This window comes from Polypterus senegalus, chromosome 12, assembly GCF_016835505.1.
Source record: "Polypterus senegalus isolate Bchr_013 chromosome 12, ASM1683550v1, whole genome shotgun sequence".
Taxonomy (NCBI): domain Eukaryota; kingdom Metazoa; phylum Chordata; class Cladistia; order Polypteriformes; family Polypteridae; genus Polypterus; species Polypterus senegalus.
Window position 1 is genome coordinate 54,019,347 of NC_053165.1, and position 19,828 is coordinate 54,039,174.

General features: G+C 37.9%; 1 protein-coding gene across 2 annotated transcripts in view; it reads left to right on the forward strand.

Annotated features, from left to right (window-relative positions):
- The window catches only part of znrf3 (zinc and ring finger 3), a 136,873-nt gene that overhangs the window by 34,420 nt on the left and 82,625 nt on the right, over positions 1 to 19,828 (forward strand). The window contains exon 1 of one of the 2 annotated variants that reach the window (XM_039771415.1): positions 11,593 to 11,612. The exons of the other annotated variant lie outside the window; for it this stretch is intronic. Within the exon in view, the coding sequence (XP_039627349.1) occupies positions 11,607 to 11,612 (6 nt within the window). The 5' untranslated portion in view covers positions 11,593 to 11,606. Of the gene's footprint in view, positions 1 to 11,592; positions 11,613 to 19,828 lie in introns of those variants that run through there. 2 annotated transcript variants of the gene reach the window in all.

A 19,828-nucleotide genomic window follows, 5' to 3' on the forward strand; every position in this document is an offset into this window, starting at 1 on the left:
TAAAAAAAAAAAATAGCTGCCAAACCTTGTTTTCATAAATATGCATGCTATAAACAAAAAAAGACACATCTGTTCTATGAATTGGCTGATATATTCTGTGTGACAACCGAAAAACAAAATAGCTGGAGAAACAGTATCAGACTGGTTGACAATAGTGCAACAGAAGCACTTAGAATAACTGGTCCTGCGTAAGGTAGCTGAAGGATGTGTGTCATGTTATGGTGATTAGGGGTGAGACAAAAAATTGTTGGCTTCATATGCCATCTTTTTTAATTGTAGTTAAAAAATTTCTGAAAGTGCCATTGGGCATTATCCAAGTGGTTTATGTAATAGTTATATATTTTTTGTGACTTTTGATTGTATGGGGACCCACATTGAATGACTTGATACAAAATTCTGAAAAACCAATTCAAATTACTTTCAGTTAATTAAATTGAAGCAGGCATGTCTGTGGGCATGCAGATTTCAGTTGAAATAACTAAAAAAATGTGGAATTTCTTCTTTTGGAAGAAGGAGGAAATAATGAGGTTCTTTGTACATGTTGTCACCCTCAAATGTGGAATCTCTTGGACTGTCATGGGAAATACTAACCCTTGGCCTCTCCAGATTAACCAATAAACCCAATATGTGTCTTTGGGACATGTAAAGCCAACCATACTTAGAACTTAGAAGTAGAAGTAACTTACTTAGTAAGTAACTTAGAAAACTAGAAGAGCAGTACTAAGGCTTGGAACTGAGGCAATGTAACACTCAATGTTTTTCTAATGTAATTAAAAAAATTGGGGAAGGTGAGAAAAACCATTGCAGGCTGATGGTTTGCTGTTCCCAACTGTTTATAAAGTTGTGTTTTTGCTGTTTTAAGTTCTATTCTATTTCAATTAAATTTTTTTTTCCAGTTGGAACCGTAGGGCTGGGACTGGTTATTTGCCCATGTGAAGGCTGTATTTTCGTCCTTTATTTGCCTGATTGTGTGTCCAGTACATGTCTTTTTGGTTAAATGTCCCCAACTTGGGCTATGCTGACTGAATAGTTTTGAGCTTCCTTCGAACCCATATTAGAAAATTCTTACTTCTTAACAAATGATTTTGTTTATGTATACTAAATGCAATAAAATATACAGTATACAGTATGTCTCGGGTCACAGCTTTGTTTAGTAATCTTAATTGAATGAACATTCTTGGTTTAAGAAATTGATTAATTAGATGCATGAAAATAATGTTTAATGGGTAGCTAATTTCATATAAATAAGGTTTAGTTTAGTGATGACTGAAAACAGTTAATTTAATCATAGAGGTGTTTAATAAACAGAGATGTGTTTGTTATGTCTACTTCTCATAATTTCTTTGGTGAGTACTTATCAATACATAGCATTAAAGCTTTTTTTGCCTTATATATTTCCAGGAAGTAAATGGATATATATCCATAAAAATAGATCTATATGCCTCCCTTGTGTTCTTTTATATATTAAAAAAAAATATTACTCTACTCTGCTTGTATTATGACTCCAGTTTTAAAAGTATGCTGCCAATTAGGGAAGGGCAGGGCTGGGCACAGTTAACTATGAATGGGTGCCGGCATATTGCCACAGGGCACCCCTTGAATCAGAAGCAGTACTAGATATTATCACCTTGGCCCCAGGCTGCGGAGCGCCAGAGATCAAAGGGAGCCGCAGCCGGCGAGCCTCTTCAAAGTAATAGTTGAGTAATGCATGATTGATATGGAAAGCTAAAAACTGTTGATGATGTAATCCTATCCTTTAAGTGAAACACGGCTGAAACAATGAAGGCCGCTGTTCAAGGAGTAAGTGGAGAAATCCATTTTAAATGTTTTTTTTTTTTTTAAACACACTTATTTGGCTTCATTTTAGATTTACAAATTGTTCTTTCCCTTATTTCTTTCGTCCACCACTGAGCAGTTTGTATGCATTTTTACTTATCGCCTAATATATTACAAAGTGGGGCCCAGAACATGTTTGCTGCTGACTTATAGTTCCAAACAGTTGGAGGGCAACCCCCAAAGGAAAATTCTGACACATTCTGCTTTAATTGGCTGAAAACCTCTTAAAGCCTCATTTTAGGCAGATCGTTTTACTCCACTGTAAAGGATAATCACCATCCCCACAACCTCCCATTCAGTTTTACTCCAGAGTGGTTATGGTTGCATTATTTATTTACAGATAGTAGTAAAGTGAATTGAAGTTGTTCTTTTTCCATTTTTTATTTAATACTGAGTCCGTGACTAGGGGTGATGAGTTGCCTTGCAGTAGCAGCTGCTTATCATTGTAGTCCCTGGGACCTACAAAGCAGGAGTTAACAGTAAGAGACTCCTGCCTCTGTTTTCATTTTTTTTTTTCTTTTGTCCATAACCCCCCTTTTCATTTTATTGTTTCATGCTTGCTTGTGCTCTTTTTCCTCACTGAAAACACTCTGTCTGCCTTATTATATGAGTTGCATGTGAAGACGGAAAGTGCTATTGGCATTCAAGGAATAGGCATATTTTCTTCTGGTTTAGCTTTAGGTTGAATGTATGAAGAGTTTGCAGTTATATATAACTGGAGTTCTGTTCAGAGGAGATTAATCCACTTTGTGTACCACATTGGACAAAAAGAAAAACTATTCCAGTGTGGTGCTGAGGTGTGCACTCTTGTTCCAATCCAGGTGTTTTGTTGTGTGGTGGGTATAGTAGCACTCTACATCTACCTGCTACTATAGCTATAGCATAGAGGTTATGTTGGTATGTGTTCTTTGATGGCTTAATATCAGCTTTCCTCATTTCCTATCAGAATAGGCAAGTTCACACAGAAGAACCGCTGTCAATTTAATATGAAAACTGTGCTGACAAGTTACAACTTTAAAATAGTATGAGAGTCAGTACCGAATCTTATTTGAGTAATTTTTAGCACTTTATGTTTATCTTACTTTGTATTATTTGTATTGTAACAAGTACAGCGTATAATTAAATATTTGTATGTCTGGCCCATGTCTTTTTTTTAGAGCCATAGTAAAATGAAATGGATTAAAGTTGGCTAATATGATCATTATCGTCACATTTCCAGAAACAACAAAATTCTTACTAATCAACATTCAATTTGTTGACATTCTTCAGATAGAGCTCACATTTATTTAATAAAAAAAAAAATCGTTTTATGTGAGGCACTCCTTACTCTTCGTTCTACACGATCTATAAAACCAATCAACTTGACTTATAAGCATACTATTTAACTGCCCCAGTCTACTAGTCACCTGCTGGGCATAGGGCTGGATGGCTAACTGGTTGGGTCAGGGTCTTGGATTTTTCCCTTTGAAGCTAGTTGAGTGATACCCTTCCCTTAAAATTTGAATATGGACCCTGCTCTGATAGCCATTTGAGTAGGAAGTTGTGACAATAATGACCCTATAAACCTGTATCACTTTTTTTTTTTTTGGTTTTGTTATGACATCATGACAGGTAGAGAGAAATCAAATACAAATGTCCTTTTCAATCTCTTCATTCATTAAAATTTCAATTTGTTGGCTACCTCTGATTTAATTAAAAAAGATGCTAATATATGTAAGGCTGCCCATTATATTCCATGTACATCATTTACTAAGTTTTGCCAACATCATTTTGAAATCCCAGTCTCCATGCAGAACAAAGAAAACTTAGGAGTCTTCTGAGAGTTAGAATAGGGAGAGCCAAAAAAAAGGCCTAAGGGAGTGAATTCATCTCTTCATGCAAGACCTCCTTCTGCGGTTATTGGAGAGAATCTGGGACGTGCCAATACCTATCGCAAATGAGCAGTCCCACCAGAAGGGTTCCTATGAATGTTTGCTGACAGTGCAGAGTAAACTGTGGGGCTTGAAACAAGCATGGAAAGTGGGCCTTTATAATACCACCTGACCTGCACAGCATGCAGTAGTAGTAGTAGTCAGTGATACTGTCACGTCTGCAGAGTACAAATTCTTATTTGCGTGCAACATTTCACCATTGTCCAGTGACATTGTAAACAAGATTGTATTAAAATATATAATATAATTTTATTGATTAGAAAACACAAATAAGCTTACTTGATGTGCTCCTTACTTTTGTCCATTTCTGAAACCTTGTTGAAGAAATCTGGAGAAATTCTCCATTATAATTAGCATTTATAAAAAGTGCGTTGTATGCAATATATGAGGAATAGATAAATAGATATGGAAGGCTTTGGTTGAGGTCAGAATATGGGGCAACTCTTGTAATGTATTTAGTTTTACATTTTATATAGAGTAGAGCAGCACAGTTGTCGCATGCCAGCCACCCAGATCCAGGTTGAAATCCCACTCTAGGTTATAGGTATGGAGTTTCAGAATTCTTCCCATGAATGTGTGGGCTTTCATTTGAGCATGTTGGTTTTCTTCCATTATCCTCAGAGATGCACATTTTATGCTAGCTGGCCCAGTGTGAGTATGTATTGGGGACCCTGTGCTGGAATGGCATGTTCACCCCTTCTTAACCCTACCTTGTGCACGGTATGTTGTGTGTTGGTATGAGTAATCCTGATTTGGATTCTGTAGAAAGTAACGTTTCTTTATATAATGTATGCATTAGTTTAACATTTATAATTTTTTTTTTTTGGTAGTTGGCCCTTTGTTAAGCTATCCTCATTCCTCTTCCTTTAGGAAGCATTATTGTTAGACTGGACTTAGAATTTGTATAAGAGTGTCCATGTTGGAGTATAAAGGATGATTTTGACATGTCTGGATTAATTTCAAACTTTTTTTACTTAAATTGAACACTTGATGAGAAGAGTTTTGTCCATTTCTCTGGTTTCCTTTTGGTTAAACCAGTTAATGTTACTCAACCCTAAATAGCATATACCAGCTTTCTTTCTTTTTTATTATATTCATTTTAATCTTTTCATCCAAATGAGTTAAACTAGTAGGGCTGGAAAGTTTTCATTTTAGTGGATCATCTGTACACTTCCGCCACACCTCACACTTTAGCGTATTTAACAGTTTTTCTATTAAACTACAAATGGTTTTCTTTGAAGAGCTAAGCAATTAGTGTAAGAAATCAAAACTTATCTCCCCATGTTCATGTGGATTGTCTTTGGGAATTTTCGTTTATTCCCATATCCCAAAGATATATAGATTTGGTTATTTAAAGATTTCCATTTGCTTCAGTATGACTTGCAAAAACAGGGTGTGGGCATCCCTGTTTAAGGTCTTTCCTGCTTTGCACCTAACCCTGCCAGACATTGGCTCTGGCTCTTAGCAACACTGTAATTGAGAAAGGTAGCTCACAAAATGCATAGGGATAGGATATGCTGTGTTAGTTTTGTTGTCTTGATGATTAGAGGCAACCCAAACATTGTTAGTGTTCTGTGCAGACTGTAAGGTTAAATTCACTTCCGCTTTATTTAAAGGACATCATTTTATGAAAGCCTTGCCTACTCAGTTTTCTGCCTGTCAGATGAAGGCTCATCAGTATACCAGTTGGAATTAGTAAATGAATGGGTGTACTTTTAGGGTCAAAAAGATTAAGGTTGTAACTCTACCAGACTTAGTGGGTGGTTGGAGTAATTAACTGTTTTGCTTTTTTTTTTTTTCTCTCGATCCCGCTTTTCCATTGAATGATGAGATCCCAGATCACAGTAGGGAAGGCCAGATGGCCCATGTGGCCTCCTGCAGGTTTGAACTGTCGTGTGCCAAAGCTGGATCAGGGTTATTTTTTGACTAGACAGAATGTTTTATCAGACGAATAAGCTGAAGGTTTGCTTTCTGGTCAAATGCAATTTTGAAGTCTAGTGCTTCCAGACATTGACCATCCCACTGTAAATACAAAATGGGTGACCTATACATTTTAGACAGCAACTCCAAAGGATTTTCATCAGCCTTCATCTGACTGCTATGTTTTTGACAGTGTTTACTTGCTTAAAAAGAAAAAATATTGAGCATTGCTGTCATTTCTCTAGTGCCTGGTCCTGGTGATTTATATCTCAGAAATATTTTATTCTTTGTAAAGTGACCCTTTGGTGACCGTAAGCAAAAAAAAAAACAAGTTTAAAATGTCCCTTCCTCAGTGCCATGGGTGAGGTAGCTGTGCTCTGGGAAATGGAAGCTCATGGCCATGACTATATATCTGATGGCTATCCTGTCCTCAAAATAACAGTTGCAGCTGTTGCAGAGACCAAGATCCTCTGCAAACTGGTGCCACATATCTCCAACACATCTGCACCTGTTTAGGTGACACGTTCCACAGTCTCTTTTGAGGACCATAAAGCCTAACATAGTAGTTTGCTTAGGGGTGAGCACTGAAGTAAGTTGTCACAGGAGTCTTGTGGAATAGATCTTATAGTCTGGTAGCACTTGATATTAAGGCTACATTTCTTTTTTTTTATTGTAGTATGATGAAATTCCTTATGAGAACTGACAACATGAAAATAGAGAAAATAAAATGAATAACTATTTTGTTTATTTTATTTTATTGTATTTTTTTACACACATCCATGATTGTGTGTTCTGGAAGTGTTCCTTATGTGAACAGTCCTGCTTATTGTGATGTAGTAATTAAAGTATATGGCAACTGTTTCTGCCCTTTTTCCATTGCTGCCAGAACAAGCAGCAGCTCCTTATTACAGTGAACCAGATAAGCAGATTGAAAAATGGACGGATTGTGCCATCAGTTCTCAGCCTTCACTGTAACTGTGGATTTTATAGAGTAATTATTCATTTGTTTTCACAGCAATTATTTGTGCAAATTTTTTTTTTTTTTAAGTATTTTGTCTTTGCAGTGTTAAAATGCAATTTGAAATAAATGAAATTAGCTGTATTACATAAATTTGAAGGCTGACGTAATTTACATCTCAGCCTGCTTTTAAGGAGTTAATATTGTTGAAAAATGTCTTGATGTTTTTTTATATACTGTAGCACCTTTCATTTTCAAAAGTTAATAGAATGAGTACAGTGGACAGTGCTGCAGCCTTTTTGACACACTGCACTGTTTTCATCCAAAGAATAGTGTGGCTCTCAGTAGGCAAGGTTGGGCAGTGCCCAGTAAACACAGAGATTTAATTACTTTTTTTTAGCTTGCTTTGACTATAAGTTGCCCTCACTGTAGTCTTTAGACATAACAATAATGACCCTATAAATGTTTAAATATCCTAATGTCCAAACCAGGATGACATCCTAGTAATACCACTGTAATGAACTGCCCGATGCAAACTGGCCTGTTGAAAGTGAATGAGTGTGTGTGTGTGAGTGGGACCTGTAATGGACTTTTTCTTGCCTTGTGCCCACTGCTGTTAGGATAGTATTTGGATTAAGCAGGTTTGAGAAATTTGTGTTTATATTCTGTAATATTTTGTTTTATCTTCTTTCCTTTCAATATGAATGTTTGTACAGAGCTATTGGGATCAAAATATCAGATCATTTTATATTTTGCAAAACGATTTAAAACCCGTAGCAAAGGAACTATATAACAATATACCATATGCATCTTGGTCAACAAGGTTCATCCCATATAAAAATGAAAGTAACCCTCAGTATGATAACATTAACAATACATTCTTTATATAAAAGATGAGCAGCATCAAATTATGATAAAGCAAGCCTGTGCATTAAACACAGAGAGGGTGTAAGCATAGGCACTATGATGGAACATGCTGAAGGATAAATGTTAAATGCTACAGGACAAAATGACCTTGTAAGAGTAAACCAGAAGATTTAAATATTCTGGATTCCGGTAGAAGAAGCTGATGATTTAAAATGATAGATCTCAAACTCCCTTTTTTCAACTGTGAAGCATATAAGGTCTTCTGGTGCAAGCCTTGGCTCCATCCTGGAATTCCAGTAGTCTATCCAAAGTGAACACTTATTCCACCACTCAGTAGATCATTTCATATTTACTTCAGTTCAAGATTGAAATCTTCAGTTGCATGGTTCAAGCACTATTCTGTCATTTTGGTTCACGGCACATCACTGTGTATTTCGCTGTTATGTACAGGAAATATATCCTTTGATTAATGCAGACAGTGTGCCTTGTTTTGAATTTTATCATTTGCTTTGTAAAGTGTTATGTGATAGACCTTGCTCTAGAAGGTGCTATTACTTTTTAATTTTTTATTTGTTGTGGAAAAACCCTAAAATATAAATCTCTATCACAATATGATACTGGTGAATTGCCTATTAGGTAGCGAGGGTTGACCTCTTAACTGTGTTCTTACCTTTATATCAATGTAGATTTCTTCCTGCAATCGAAACCTAAACTGACGACTTGATGAGAAGCTCTAAACTGGCTTTCTTTGAGGAGGGTGTCCTGGGATAGACTGGCACACTGTGTAGTGTTGGTTTGTGCTCACTGGTTCTGGTTTATCCTGCAGCTCTGCATAAACCTGTAATAAAAAAGGGTTTCAGGAATCTTTGCATTTTTGGTATTCTGACCTTAATTTCTGGTTATATTATTTAACTTCTTAGATTAGGAGAATGTTCTGTGGCTGTTTTTCTGCATGTCTGACTGGCATTAAAATGTGTTGGTGATTGTTAAGTGGCTCTCTGTTGGTGTGAACTGAACTGTCATCTCCAGTGGCCTGTGTTTGATTATAGGTCTGGTCACTCCTAGTTTGATGTTTGTACACTGTTTTAATAGTGGTTTTTTTTTTCCCCTGACACACCAGCCTCCTAACCTTTGGTTCAGTTGATTTTTGACTCTTCAATTGGCCAGACATGAGTGCTCTCAGTGATGGACAGGTGTTTTGTCACATGTTTATTTTTTATCTTGCACCCTTTGCTACTAGGATGGGCCTCATGCAGCCAACTCAAAGAAAAAGCAGGCACATTATATGGATGGATAATGTGAAAGGTGGCACAGTGTCAGTCACTGATGACTCATGGAGTCCTGGAAAACAGGCTTAGTTCCCATTTTGTTTACATGAATTTCCTCCATGCACGCCAGCTACCTCCCCGATGTCAAAGAGGCATAAAATGTATCAGTCAGTACCCCTAAGTTAGCCTGGTTTGGTTCAGTTTGGATATGAGGGCTGCAGTAACTTACTGTCCCCTGCTTTGTAATTGATACCGGCTAAGAGAGGCTCCAGTCCTCCACAAGCTTATAAAGGATAAATATGATTTACAATGAAAGGAATGTATTTTGCATTTCACCTGTGCTTTAACCTTTTAGCCCACCATGATTATTAAAGAGGCCACTGACTTAATCACGTTGTCATTGGCCAGGGCTTGGGGTCCAGATGTCTTTTAAACAACAAATAAATGTGAGGAAATGTATTTTTATTATTGCTTAAGATCTGCCCAACCAGAGATTTCCATATATTCAGCAGCACACACAGGGCAGTAGGAAATGATCCAAAATATTGCAATTTGATCTTCCTGCTCTAATCCACCTCCTCTGGAAACTGTACACGTGTGTTTAACACTCCTGCAAGGGATTTTGTTAACATAGCGAGAACCTTGAGGTGTAAAGCAGGACCTTTCCAGGACCCGCTTCTTCATTACATCGCCTGGAAACTGATCAGGAAATGTTAGAAGGAATGGAGCCTAAGACAGGAATGTGGGAATGGAAAGGGGATTTGAGTGTGGGTATGTTGGGAAGGCATGGATAAGAACATAAAAACAAAGAAACCACAGTCTAGCACTTGCATATGATTTTAGAGGTCTATCTTTATTCCACCAATTTTCATGACTTAATTAAAGGAGATCATACCACCAGTACCAGGTGCAAACAACGAATCAGCTCTCCATGGCAGATTGCACACTCCAGCATTCACACATATGAAGCCACTTAACTCATCCTGGATGTCCTTGAGATGTGGGGAGAAACCCCACATAAACAAAAAGAGAATATGCAGACAGGCTGTGATTGGACCAGGGGTCAGTGCTAGGGCCGCTGCTATTTTTAATATATATATAAATGATTTAGATAGAAATATAAGTAACAAGGTGGTTAAGTTGGCAGATGACACCAAGATAGGTGGATTAGCAAATAATTTGGAATCTGTGAATTATGAGGAAAGATTAAAAGAGTTGAGCCTTTACAGTTTAAGCAAAATAAGATTAAGAGGTGACATGATGGAAGTGTTTAAAAATATGAAGGGAATTAGTGCAGTGGATCGAGACTGTTATTTTAAAATGAGTTAATCAAGAACATGGGGACACAGTTAAATACTTATTAATGGTAAATTTCACACAAACATTAGCAAGTTTTTCTTTACACAAAGAATGACAGATACTTGGAATATGCTACCAAGTAGGGTGATTGACAGTAAGACTTTAGGGACTTCTAAAACTCGACTTGATGGGGTTTTTTTTTTGGAAGAAATAAGTGGACAGGACTGGTGAACTTTGTTGGGCTGAATGTCCTGTTCTTGTCTAGTTTGTTCTAATATTCTAATGTTCTAATGGAGACCATGGGCATAGCCCACACAATTTGTTTTATGTTAGTTTTAGGGCATTGTCAGTGATGGTTAAATGTTGGATTTTTGTAGGTGATGTTAGTCTTTCATGACACTTAGCTGCTGTATATTATTTTTTATTTTTTATAAAGCTTTTTAAGTTCCTGCATTCAGTCTACAGTTTGTCAGAAGTAGACGTTCCATGTGAAATTCCCTCTTTTTGAGGACAGATTGTTAATGAAACTGTTAACTGGTATAAGGATATATTTACACATATATTCACTTAAGCACAACAGTTTATTTTTTGGTTGCCACTTGGTACAGACTAACACCTTTGTCACCACATAAATGCAATTTGTATACCTCATGAAAGTCAGGGTTGCGTGAAGCTTGTGTCTCACGAACCTTACATACACCTTTGCGCGGTTGTACTCAGGATGTTTATAGATGCCAGTTGACATGACAGGAATGTGGGATCAACGGTAGACCCTGATAATTTTGTACAGAAAGGCACTCCAGAAGTGTGAGAGTAGCAGAATTACCTACTGTGCCACCTTGTCACTCAATTCAGCATACAAACATTTACAAGCTGATTTATGCAGTAAAAGGAAAAAAGTTAGCAAAAAAAGGTATGATTAGCACCACGTTGCCACATTTGCAAACAGGCATGCTGGAACCTTGCTTGTCCACTGGCCCCTGTCTGCCAGGCAGACTTTGCTCCTCACATTTCCCCTTATCTGTGTGGCCTTTATCAGAGCCCCTCACACATGTCCTGTGCTTAGAGACTGATGCTATCATGGTAAGGGAATTTGCCAGTGTGCACGCAGGCGCGGGCACATCAAAGACTAAAACCCCTCCCCCCAACCTGCCTCCTTGCCTGGCATCCCATCTCAGAGAGGGGTGCCAAGATTGCGTCCCTGTCCTGGGACTGTGTTCTGCATGATCGGAGAGCTCTCCAGTCTCTGGTTTGGCTTACTGCAAAAGCGTGAAACAAAGGCTCTTTTCAAAGCCGTTGTGTTGCTGCCCCTGCTTACAAAAATGCACACACACACGGTGAAGGGAACTAAAGAGATGGGGTGCTGCTGCAGTGGCTGCAATAAAGGGCCAAATGGAGGGGGCACTGGATGGCTGCTGTGCCAAACACTCTTTTCTTTGTCTTTGCCTGATGCACCCCAACTTGGTCCTCTGTAAGGAAAATTGAATGGATTTTATTTTTAGACTGGTTTCAACCGCTTTGCTGCTGATGTTTGTATGTATTTTTTTTTCTCTATCCTTTGTTATCTATGCCTAAATATCTTAGTGGATGAATCAGATATATTTAGATTTGTAGATTCCTCGCCTCTGGTAAGGTACTGCCAGGCCTTTCCCTTTTCGTGTGTATTAATTTGTGCCTTTTTGTGTGTTTTGTGTGTGTGTGTGCACTCATGCATATCTGAATATTGTAGTGGCCATGTTCAGGTATAGTTTTTTTTTTTTTTATATATATATATACATGTATTTATTTTAAAATGATCACTTCTGATTTTTTTTATTAATTTAAATCCAGCTCCTGAAGAAATTCCTAAAATGCTCAGATATATGGTCAGTACTATGTAATTGAGACAGATCAACTTTTTACACGCATTGAAGCCCCATTCATTTACTAAACCCTTTTTTATAGGACTCCATACTGGCATCACCAGATGTAAGACCAGAATCAAAAATGGCTGATTGTGGTGAGTCTCCAATCACCTTAGCAGACACATTTTCAGTTTAAGAAAGGAAATGAAATAGCTAAAGAAAACGTTTTTGAATCTGTGGACAGTATATTGTACCCAGATACCTGGTAGGGCCGGTTTATACTTCACGCTCAGAATGCGTATGCATCATGGCTGGCACATTTTCCCAGCATTTATTTGATGTGTCCTCTGAGAACATCCTCAGAAATTAACGTGATGTGTGCGCAGATTGCATTACCAGCATAAAGTCGGTGGGGCGCAGTGTGATCAAGTTGGAACATGATGTCAGAGTCTCTGTTTACTATCTACATGTGATAGAAAGCTGCTTTGCGGATCCTACAGGATCAATGTGTGTGTTTGTTTTTTTGAATGATTCGATGTGGTGAAGCAAAATGCTGACATCCAAATTCATTCATGGTGCTTTTATATTCAAGTGTCGCATATTCCCCAATGTATGACACAATGCATTTTAAAAGTCACACATAACCATTTTTTTGCACCTTCACAACAGCATCAGAATGTACAGCGGCATATTTGGGCCACAGAGAAAAAAAATAAGGACAGTGAAAAAGTCTATTTTGTGATTAAAGTGGAAATTTTGGCTTAAATCTCAAAATGTCCACTTTAATCTCATAGTTTATTTTATCATTAAAGTAGACCATCGTAAACTTCACCTTTAAACTGACCCAGCTGTTAATCGCTACGTGCTTCTTGACTTCCTCCTGAACTGACAGCAGTGGCAAGCAGCAATTGCCACACAGAACGCATTTAATTTATGATATTCAAGCTCTCTGCACATTTAGAATCCTTAGATATATACTTGATGTCACTTCCATGATGAAATGTGTTAAAGTATGTATATTACATTTTACAGATAAATCGTTAACTTAATTTAAATAATAAATACTGTTAATAATTACACATGTGGGTGTGGCACTGTGGTGGAGCAGTAGCGCTGCTGTCTCGCAGGGAGTCACATCCCTCGTGTTCCCTGCTTGGAGTTTGCATGTTTTCCTGGTGGGTTTCCATAGTGTGCTCCAGTTTCACACTTCACACAATGTGACATTCTACTTTGCAATGGTTTATGTGATTGTTTGTATGTGTACACAACCAAGGCCATTTTTGTTCGTAATAAGTGTGTGATTCCAGTATTACATGGTGATGTTTTAAAAGTTGACCTGGGAAGTGAAAGTAAAGTTGCTTTGAAGAAAGTTTAAAGACCGTTCTGCTCACTTGTATGAAATGTTGAATGAAGCTGAGATAGCTTTTATTGAGGCCTGCTTGATTCTTACCATCCCTGAGTATATTTTAGCGCAATACTTAATAACCTTAAGTTTGCAGATGTCAAGTTGCAGAAATAAGTAAAAAGAACTTGAACAGCTGATGAGTGTTTATGTGGTTCAAATATGAACATGTGTATGGTGAGGGCAAGCCTGTGATATCCAGTATTACATTACAGCTTTACACCTTACTGCCCTAGAGCAGATTGAATATGGATGAATTAATGCCATAGGATCAATGAAAATATAAACCTATGGAACCCTGTTTTAATGCCTTCTAGTCAAAAACTTGAATTGGATTGTTGTGTATACTTTTTTTTTTTTATTAAAAAAAAGCAACCATAAAATCAATGACAGTCTAAATACTGCTTCTTTTGTCCTCAAAAATGTCCTCACACAGACATGACTTTATTGCATGTATCTATGGTTCTCCAAGTAGTGTGGTGGAGAGAAGGACTTTAGGAACCTTCTAAACTTGATTTATTTTCGGTAAATTAGGCAAATAGGATTACAAAACTTGTTGGGCTCAATGGGGCCTGTTCTCAAAGTTGTTCTAATAGATATTATGCTGTCATTGTATTTCTCATACTAGAAAACAGTACACATTTGGAAATGTATACTCTGCCAGTCATTGTGTCCCATGACCAGTTGACATCTTCGACCTCAATGAAAGCAAATAAAAAATGTTGCCATCATGGAGAAAATCATAATGGAGAATCAAAATGTGATGATGTGTTGGATAGCAGATACTATAGGCATTAGTTATGGGTCACTTGAATCCATTCTTCATGAACAATTAAACAGGATTAAGGTCTGTGTCCACTGGGTGCCCAGAATGTTAACTGTTAAAATGAATCATCTCTCCTTTCAATGTTCCAAGATGAATGTTGGGTTAATGAATTTGGAATGGTAGAAATTTAAGAACAGTTTTGTAACTGTAAAATGAAACGTGGATATGACAGAATCCAAGCACCAAATGAAACAATGGAAACATGCTTGTTCTACACCTGGAAAAGTCAAGGTCATTGCCATATCACACGCTCAAGTTTTTATTCGATTCCTCAAAAGGTCTACATAACCAGTAACTTTTACAAGGTTTTGCCTTGTTATTGTGGCAATCAGTTGGGTAAAGCGGTGAGAAATGCTGGTTACTGGCCCCATTCTCCTTCATAAGAATACCCCTGGCCGTACTGCCTGGGTTGTAAAGGCTTATCTGTGAAACTGTGGATTTAAAAAGATACCATATTCTCCCTGCCTTCCAGACCTGGGTCCTCATTTATAAAGCTTGTGTATGATCAAAAAGAGGCATATGCAACCTCTTGGGCAAACTTCAGGTTTTATAAATGAAAACTAGATGGGGGAATATGTATGTTTACAATAACTATGACACATGTGTACGTAAGGTTTTGGAGGAACTGGAAAATGACACCCTTGATCAAGTAGCTAAGTGCAGCCAAACCAATTAAATGACAAGTCACACACATAATAATGCTATTCATTATAAAGTGTGTTGAATTGACAAATGTGTTAAACCTTGAAAGTACAGAATATCATGTAGAGATTGTATTTTACTTCCCTTTTAAGCGAGCCAATGCTGCCTATGCAAACTGAAGGACTTTTCTAGGTTTTCACCAGTTTATATCGCCAACCTTCACTCCATCATACCTTCTGTGCTGGAAGTAGTTAACTGCCCAGCAAGGCTCTACATCTAGGTTTTGTGTGGTGCAGGTGGACATATGTAAAACAATTTTTTGACAAAATATAAGGCAATTTGCAGCAGTGTCTGGTTCTTCAAATTTAATTGGAGCATTTTGTTACGCTCATATTTCAAAACAGGCACCTAGCGACGATGAAGTTACTTTTGTTAACTGTGAGCATTGACATTCCATTAATGCACAGGTCATCTGTGATGCCAAGATGAGACTGACAAATGTTTTGGCTCAGTGGCTTCAGTAAACCCATGATTAATTTATTTTGTACCAGCAACCATACCACATGAACTTCAAAACAGGTCATTCGTCTGAAGCTAAGGATGTTTGAGCTCAACAAGTAATTGGATGGGAGACCGTTTATGAAAAGCTTGGGTTAATGCTGGATCAGGTGTTGGTGAGGTCAGCAGGGGGAGCTTACCCTGTGGTCTGAATGTGAATCCCAATGCCCCAGTACAGTGATGGAGACACTGTGTTGTAAAAATGGTGCTGTCCTTTGGATGAGATGTGAAACCGAGGATTCCTGGGCATCCTTCTTAATGAGTAGGGTGTATCCTGATGTCGAGCCTAAATTGCCCACCTCAGCCTAGTCATCCTGGCCCATTATAATTCCCTATCTCTACCTGGCTATCTCTCTCTATCACCACTTCACCACCTAACAGCTAATGTGTGGGATAAGTGTACTGCCACAAAAATGGCTGCTGTTGCATCATCCAGGTGGATGCAGCACATGAGTGGTGGTTTTGAGTAGTGAGAAAATTGCTATAGAAATGTAAAGAATTCTTGACTGGCTTATTAGTAAGGTAACTGGCAGAACCCTCACTATTTCATATGGCCTGTATTGTTCATTATAATAGCAATCATGTCATTAAATTTGCCATGTAACAGCAGCTACCATCTATCTTTCCTTGACACCCTGAATGCAGAGGAGAGGTGCTGTAATGCCACACCTAATCTTGTACTATCTTTTATTAATTACAGTCAGATACTGAAGTTCTGTTCATTGCAGTAGCTTATGTATGAGGTCAATAAGCATGCTCCCTATGGATGTTTCATTGCAGTGTTCAGGCCACCTTCACATTTATAAGGTGATTGAGATTTATAAAAGGAAACATTCTGTACAAATGTCTATACTATATCATCATTCCAGATGTCCCTGGCGACTACCACCCATTTCCCAATCTGAAAGACTACCTTTGGCATTCTGAATATGTCAAGTTGGCTGCAGAGGAGTGGCCACATAAACAAGACTAAAATATTTTCCTTTGAGTTGCATAGAAAATCTTTCTGAATGTTCTGTTTATCGGAATTATGCTGAAAAATAAACCTTGTGTGGCTTTACTTGTTGTTGTCTTAATAGGTAAGGATCACTACTTTTTGATTATTCCTTATAGTTTATTTAAGTATATAAGTACATTTTTGTCTCTTTAATTGTGTTTTAATAATTATCTCTACACATTAGTCAAAATTTGAGGGGGAACACTGAAAAATATTTAAGAAATCTACAAGCATTCTTTCTGGTTATGTAACCAAAATCTCTCCTCATTTGGATTATTAGTGTTGAAGGCACTGTGGATTCTTTGGTGTGCTGCATTTTTTTTTAGAGCCTTTCATGTTTTAGGTGACCCTTTATTCAGTATTCAAGAATGAGGGGAGAGAGAGGAAGCTTCAATGTTTAAGAACATGTTTGGCTGCGATTGTGACCTGCTTTTAGTTTTATTCATGTGCCAAATGTCTGTGTAGAAAAAAAATGCTTAATTGTATTATGTGAGGAATACTACTTGGATGAATTGAGGTAATTAATTGTGCATTTTACTTGGATTATTTACTTCTCCTTTTTCTGATGTCAAAAGCTAGACTTTGAAAAGGTGCTATATAATAGCTGTCACTAACCGAAGATGCCTTTAACTAATGCTTCTTAAAACTAAGTCTGTTCTGTTGGTTTCTGTTGGTGAGAATCCTGGAGCACGGCTTTTCTTTTCATTGGTTTCTGCCAATTCTTCCAGTTTGTGAGTGAGTCTAGAACTGGTGGGATTCTACCAGCTTCGTACATTCAACTGTTCCAATACGTCTCACTTGGTCCCTCTTCATATAGCACATTTTATGGTGAACACAATTTCATGTACATGATTATATTCATAGTTTGCAATCTGATTTGGAAATAATCTCTGTGGTATGGGTTGAGGTTTACAGACATTTCATACATACATCCAGATTATTGTCCTAGAAATAAATCTGCAATGTTCTGTGTAGGAATTTCCCAGAACTAGCAATGGCTTGTGCGTGTTTAAGAAAGCAATTATCTGGGTAAAGTTTTCTGAATCTTTATATAAGGTGCTCAAATGTTAATGTAAGTGAGCCTAAGAGATTTCAGTGGTGATGTCTGTGAAAATAGTCCTAGAACATTGACCACCACTAAGAGCCAGGTGATTTTCGTTGATGCCAGTTGCCATGGACAGTTTATGCTATTTTTAGTATGCCTCCTCGTAACTTGGGATGGTATATGTAAATGTTTTTGACTAAGGGAAGCAGCGCAGTCATTGCAAAACTTCCAAAATAATTAACTGATAAATTTCATTACAGCAAACTCCCAGAAATGAAAATCAACATCCATGAACCTTCCAAAATCCAAGCAAGGGGTTGGCTAACCCAACTCCCTAATGCGAAAAATGCTTTTTTGCCCTCTAGTTGTATGGATCACCTTCCATTGTCTGTCTGTCTGTCTGTCTGTCTGCACCTAACCATAGCCTAAAATGTCAACAGTGTGGCATATGGACTGCAGCAATACCCTGCTCTTGGTACTTCATAGGTCTTGAAAGTAGAACACTCACCTTTTTCATTTATTTATTTGTTTGCTTTTCTAGGTAGGTCTCACTTTTAAAAGAAAAAAGCCTAATCAGCAGTACATAGAAAGCCACACCCCCTTTTGTTACTGATGTCTCACAAGGCTTGTCCTTCAGTTTTCACAATTCATTCTTGTTTAGGCAGAGCGTAGCGGGATTGGCATTGTTGTGCAGACTTTCTGAACAATGGATGCTGCTGTGGCTTTTTTAGCAAGCACTTTTGAGGTTTTTCTCGTGTGTGTTAGGTGATGAAGTTCCAGCAAGTGGGAGGTTAGTACCCTCCTTTTACTGCTGAATTCAAAACTCCTCATTCTAGTGGCCAGCTGCTTATGGTTTGCCTTTTATTGTCCAGTTTATGACCCCTTGGGGGCAATCAAACTGCACCTCTGTTAAGCTCCGCCAGCGGCCTGCTTCTTGATGTGGACATAGTTTTAATCCTGTTTCACTCTCACCCCGGCAACGGACTCCCTTTGTAACTTACCCCTGACTGTTTTGCTTGAAGCTGCTCTCTCTTGCCTCCGATATTATGGATGAGTTCTGCTGTTTGTCAGTTGTTGGCAGGCACCAAACAAGGTCAGTGGTTTCTTCTGAAGATGGTTCCAGTGCAGGGGGCTGCATTTGATCACGGTGGGGCACGTCGGCACAGCCGCTGTGGGGGGTTACGGGGGTTCAGGATTCATAGTCTCCATTACAGGCTACCATGCTTGAAGATGGCCCAAGTTCCCCCAGGGAAAGGTCAAGCTTTCACCAAATGAAGGTACAGGAAGCATGGTGCCAGTTCTGTTTCTCGCCATCAAACCTCTCAACTACTTCTTTACAGTCTCTCTTGATGTCTTTAATTGTCTTTAAGTTGTCTCTGTTTCTTGCAGAAGAAGGAGCTTTGTTAAGGTAGATTTTAGTAGCAGGTTGACCCATCCTCTTTCTGAAACTGCCACTCCATTGCTGTAGGCCGTAATGCACTCATTGACTCTTACCCATGCCTGGCTAGTTGAAAGGCTGTAGCAGTAACCACTGTGCTACTTGCTTTATTTATGCCTATCCACATTTTTCAGTATGTGATGGTGTAGGCTTTTATACGCCTGAACTTTAATTCACTCTTAAATCTGCTTGTTACTGTACATCATATACACTGTGGAGTATTCTGTTTCCTTTACCACATTCCATGAATATTTTGAAATGTATTTAGGAGAATATGTTGACTGAATGTTATCATGCCATGTAGAAAACTGCATTTGAAATTGTACTTCAGGATCAAAGTAATACAAAAAAAGATGGAAGGGATTGGTGACTGGACTTGGATGCTCAGTGGAACTGGAGGCACCTCATTAAGTTTAGATGCCATCAAACAAATCAGTCCTGGGCCTTTTTAATAGTTAAATACTTGAGAGATGCAACAAAAGTAAACATCATTTTTTATGTCGGGACATGAAAACGTTTTTTCAGAGTAAAGGGGACTTTCTCAATTATTGGCAAAACTTTGAGACATTGTTGCATTTAATGGGGAACCTATTTGAAATGTACTAGTTTACACATATGTTACACATATATACCATCAAAATGGGTGTTTTACACAGTGGGAGAGGCTGCATCTTTGTCAAGGTCCCTGAGAAACTATTAGACATTGCTAGTTTTCCTTGTAAAAGACATGCACACTGACAGTAGCAGGAGGTTTAATGACTTTAACTCATCTGGCTGCATGCCTACAGCACATCTAAGTATATATTTGTTTCTGACCTCGACAGTTGATCTGGTTTAATTTATAACTTCATTTGATGTTGTTTAAGTCAATGATATAAGGGGAGGATTCCATGATATCAGCCCAAATCCTATGCACAGTAATGTTGATCTAAAACTACTGTGTGTGTTTTTTTTTTTTTTTTTAGTTATATGCAGTATTACACATAATAAACTGTTA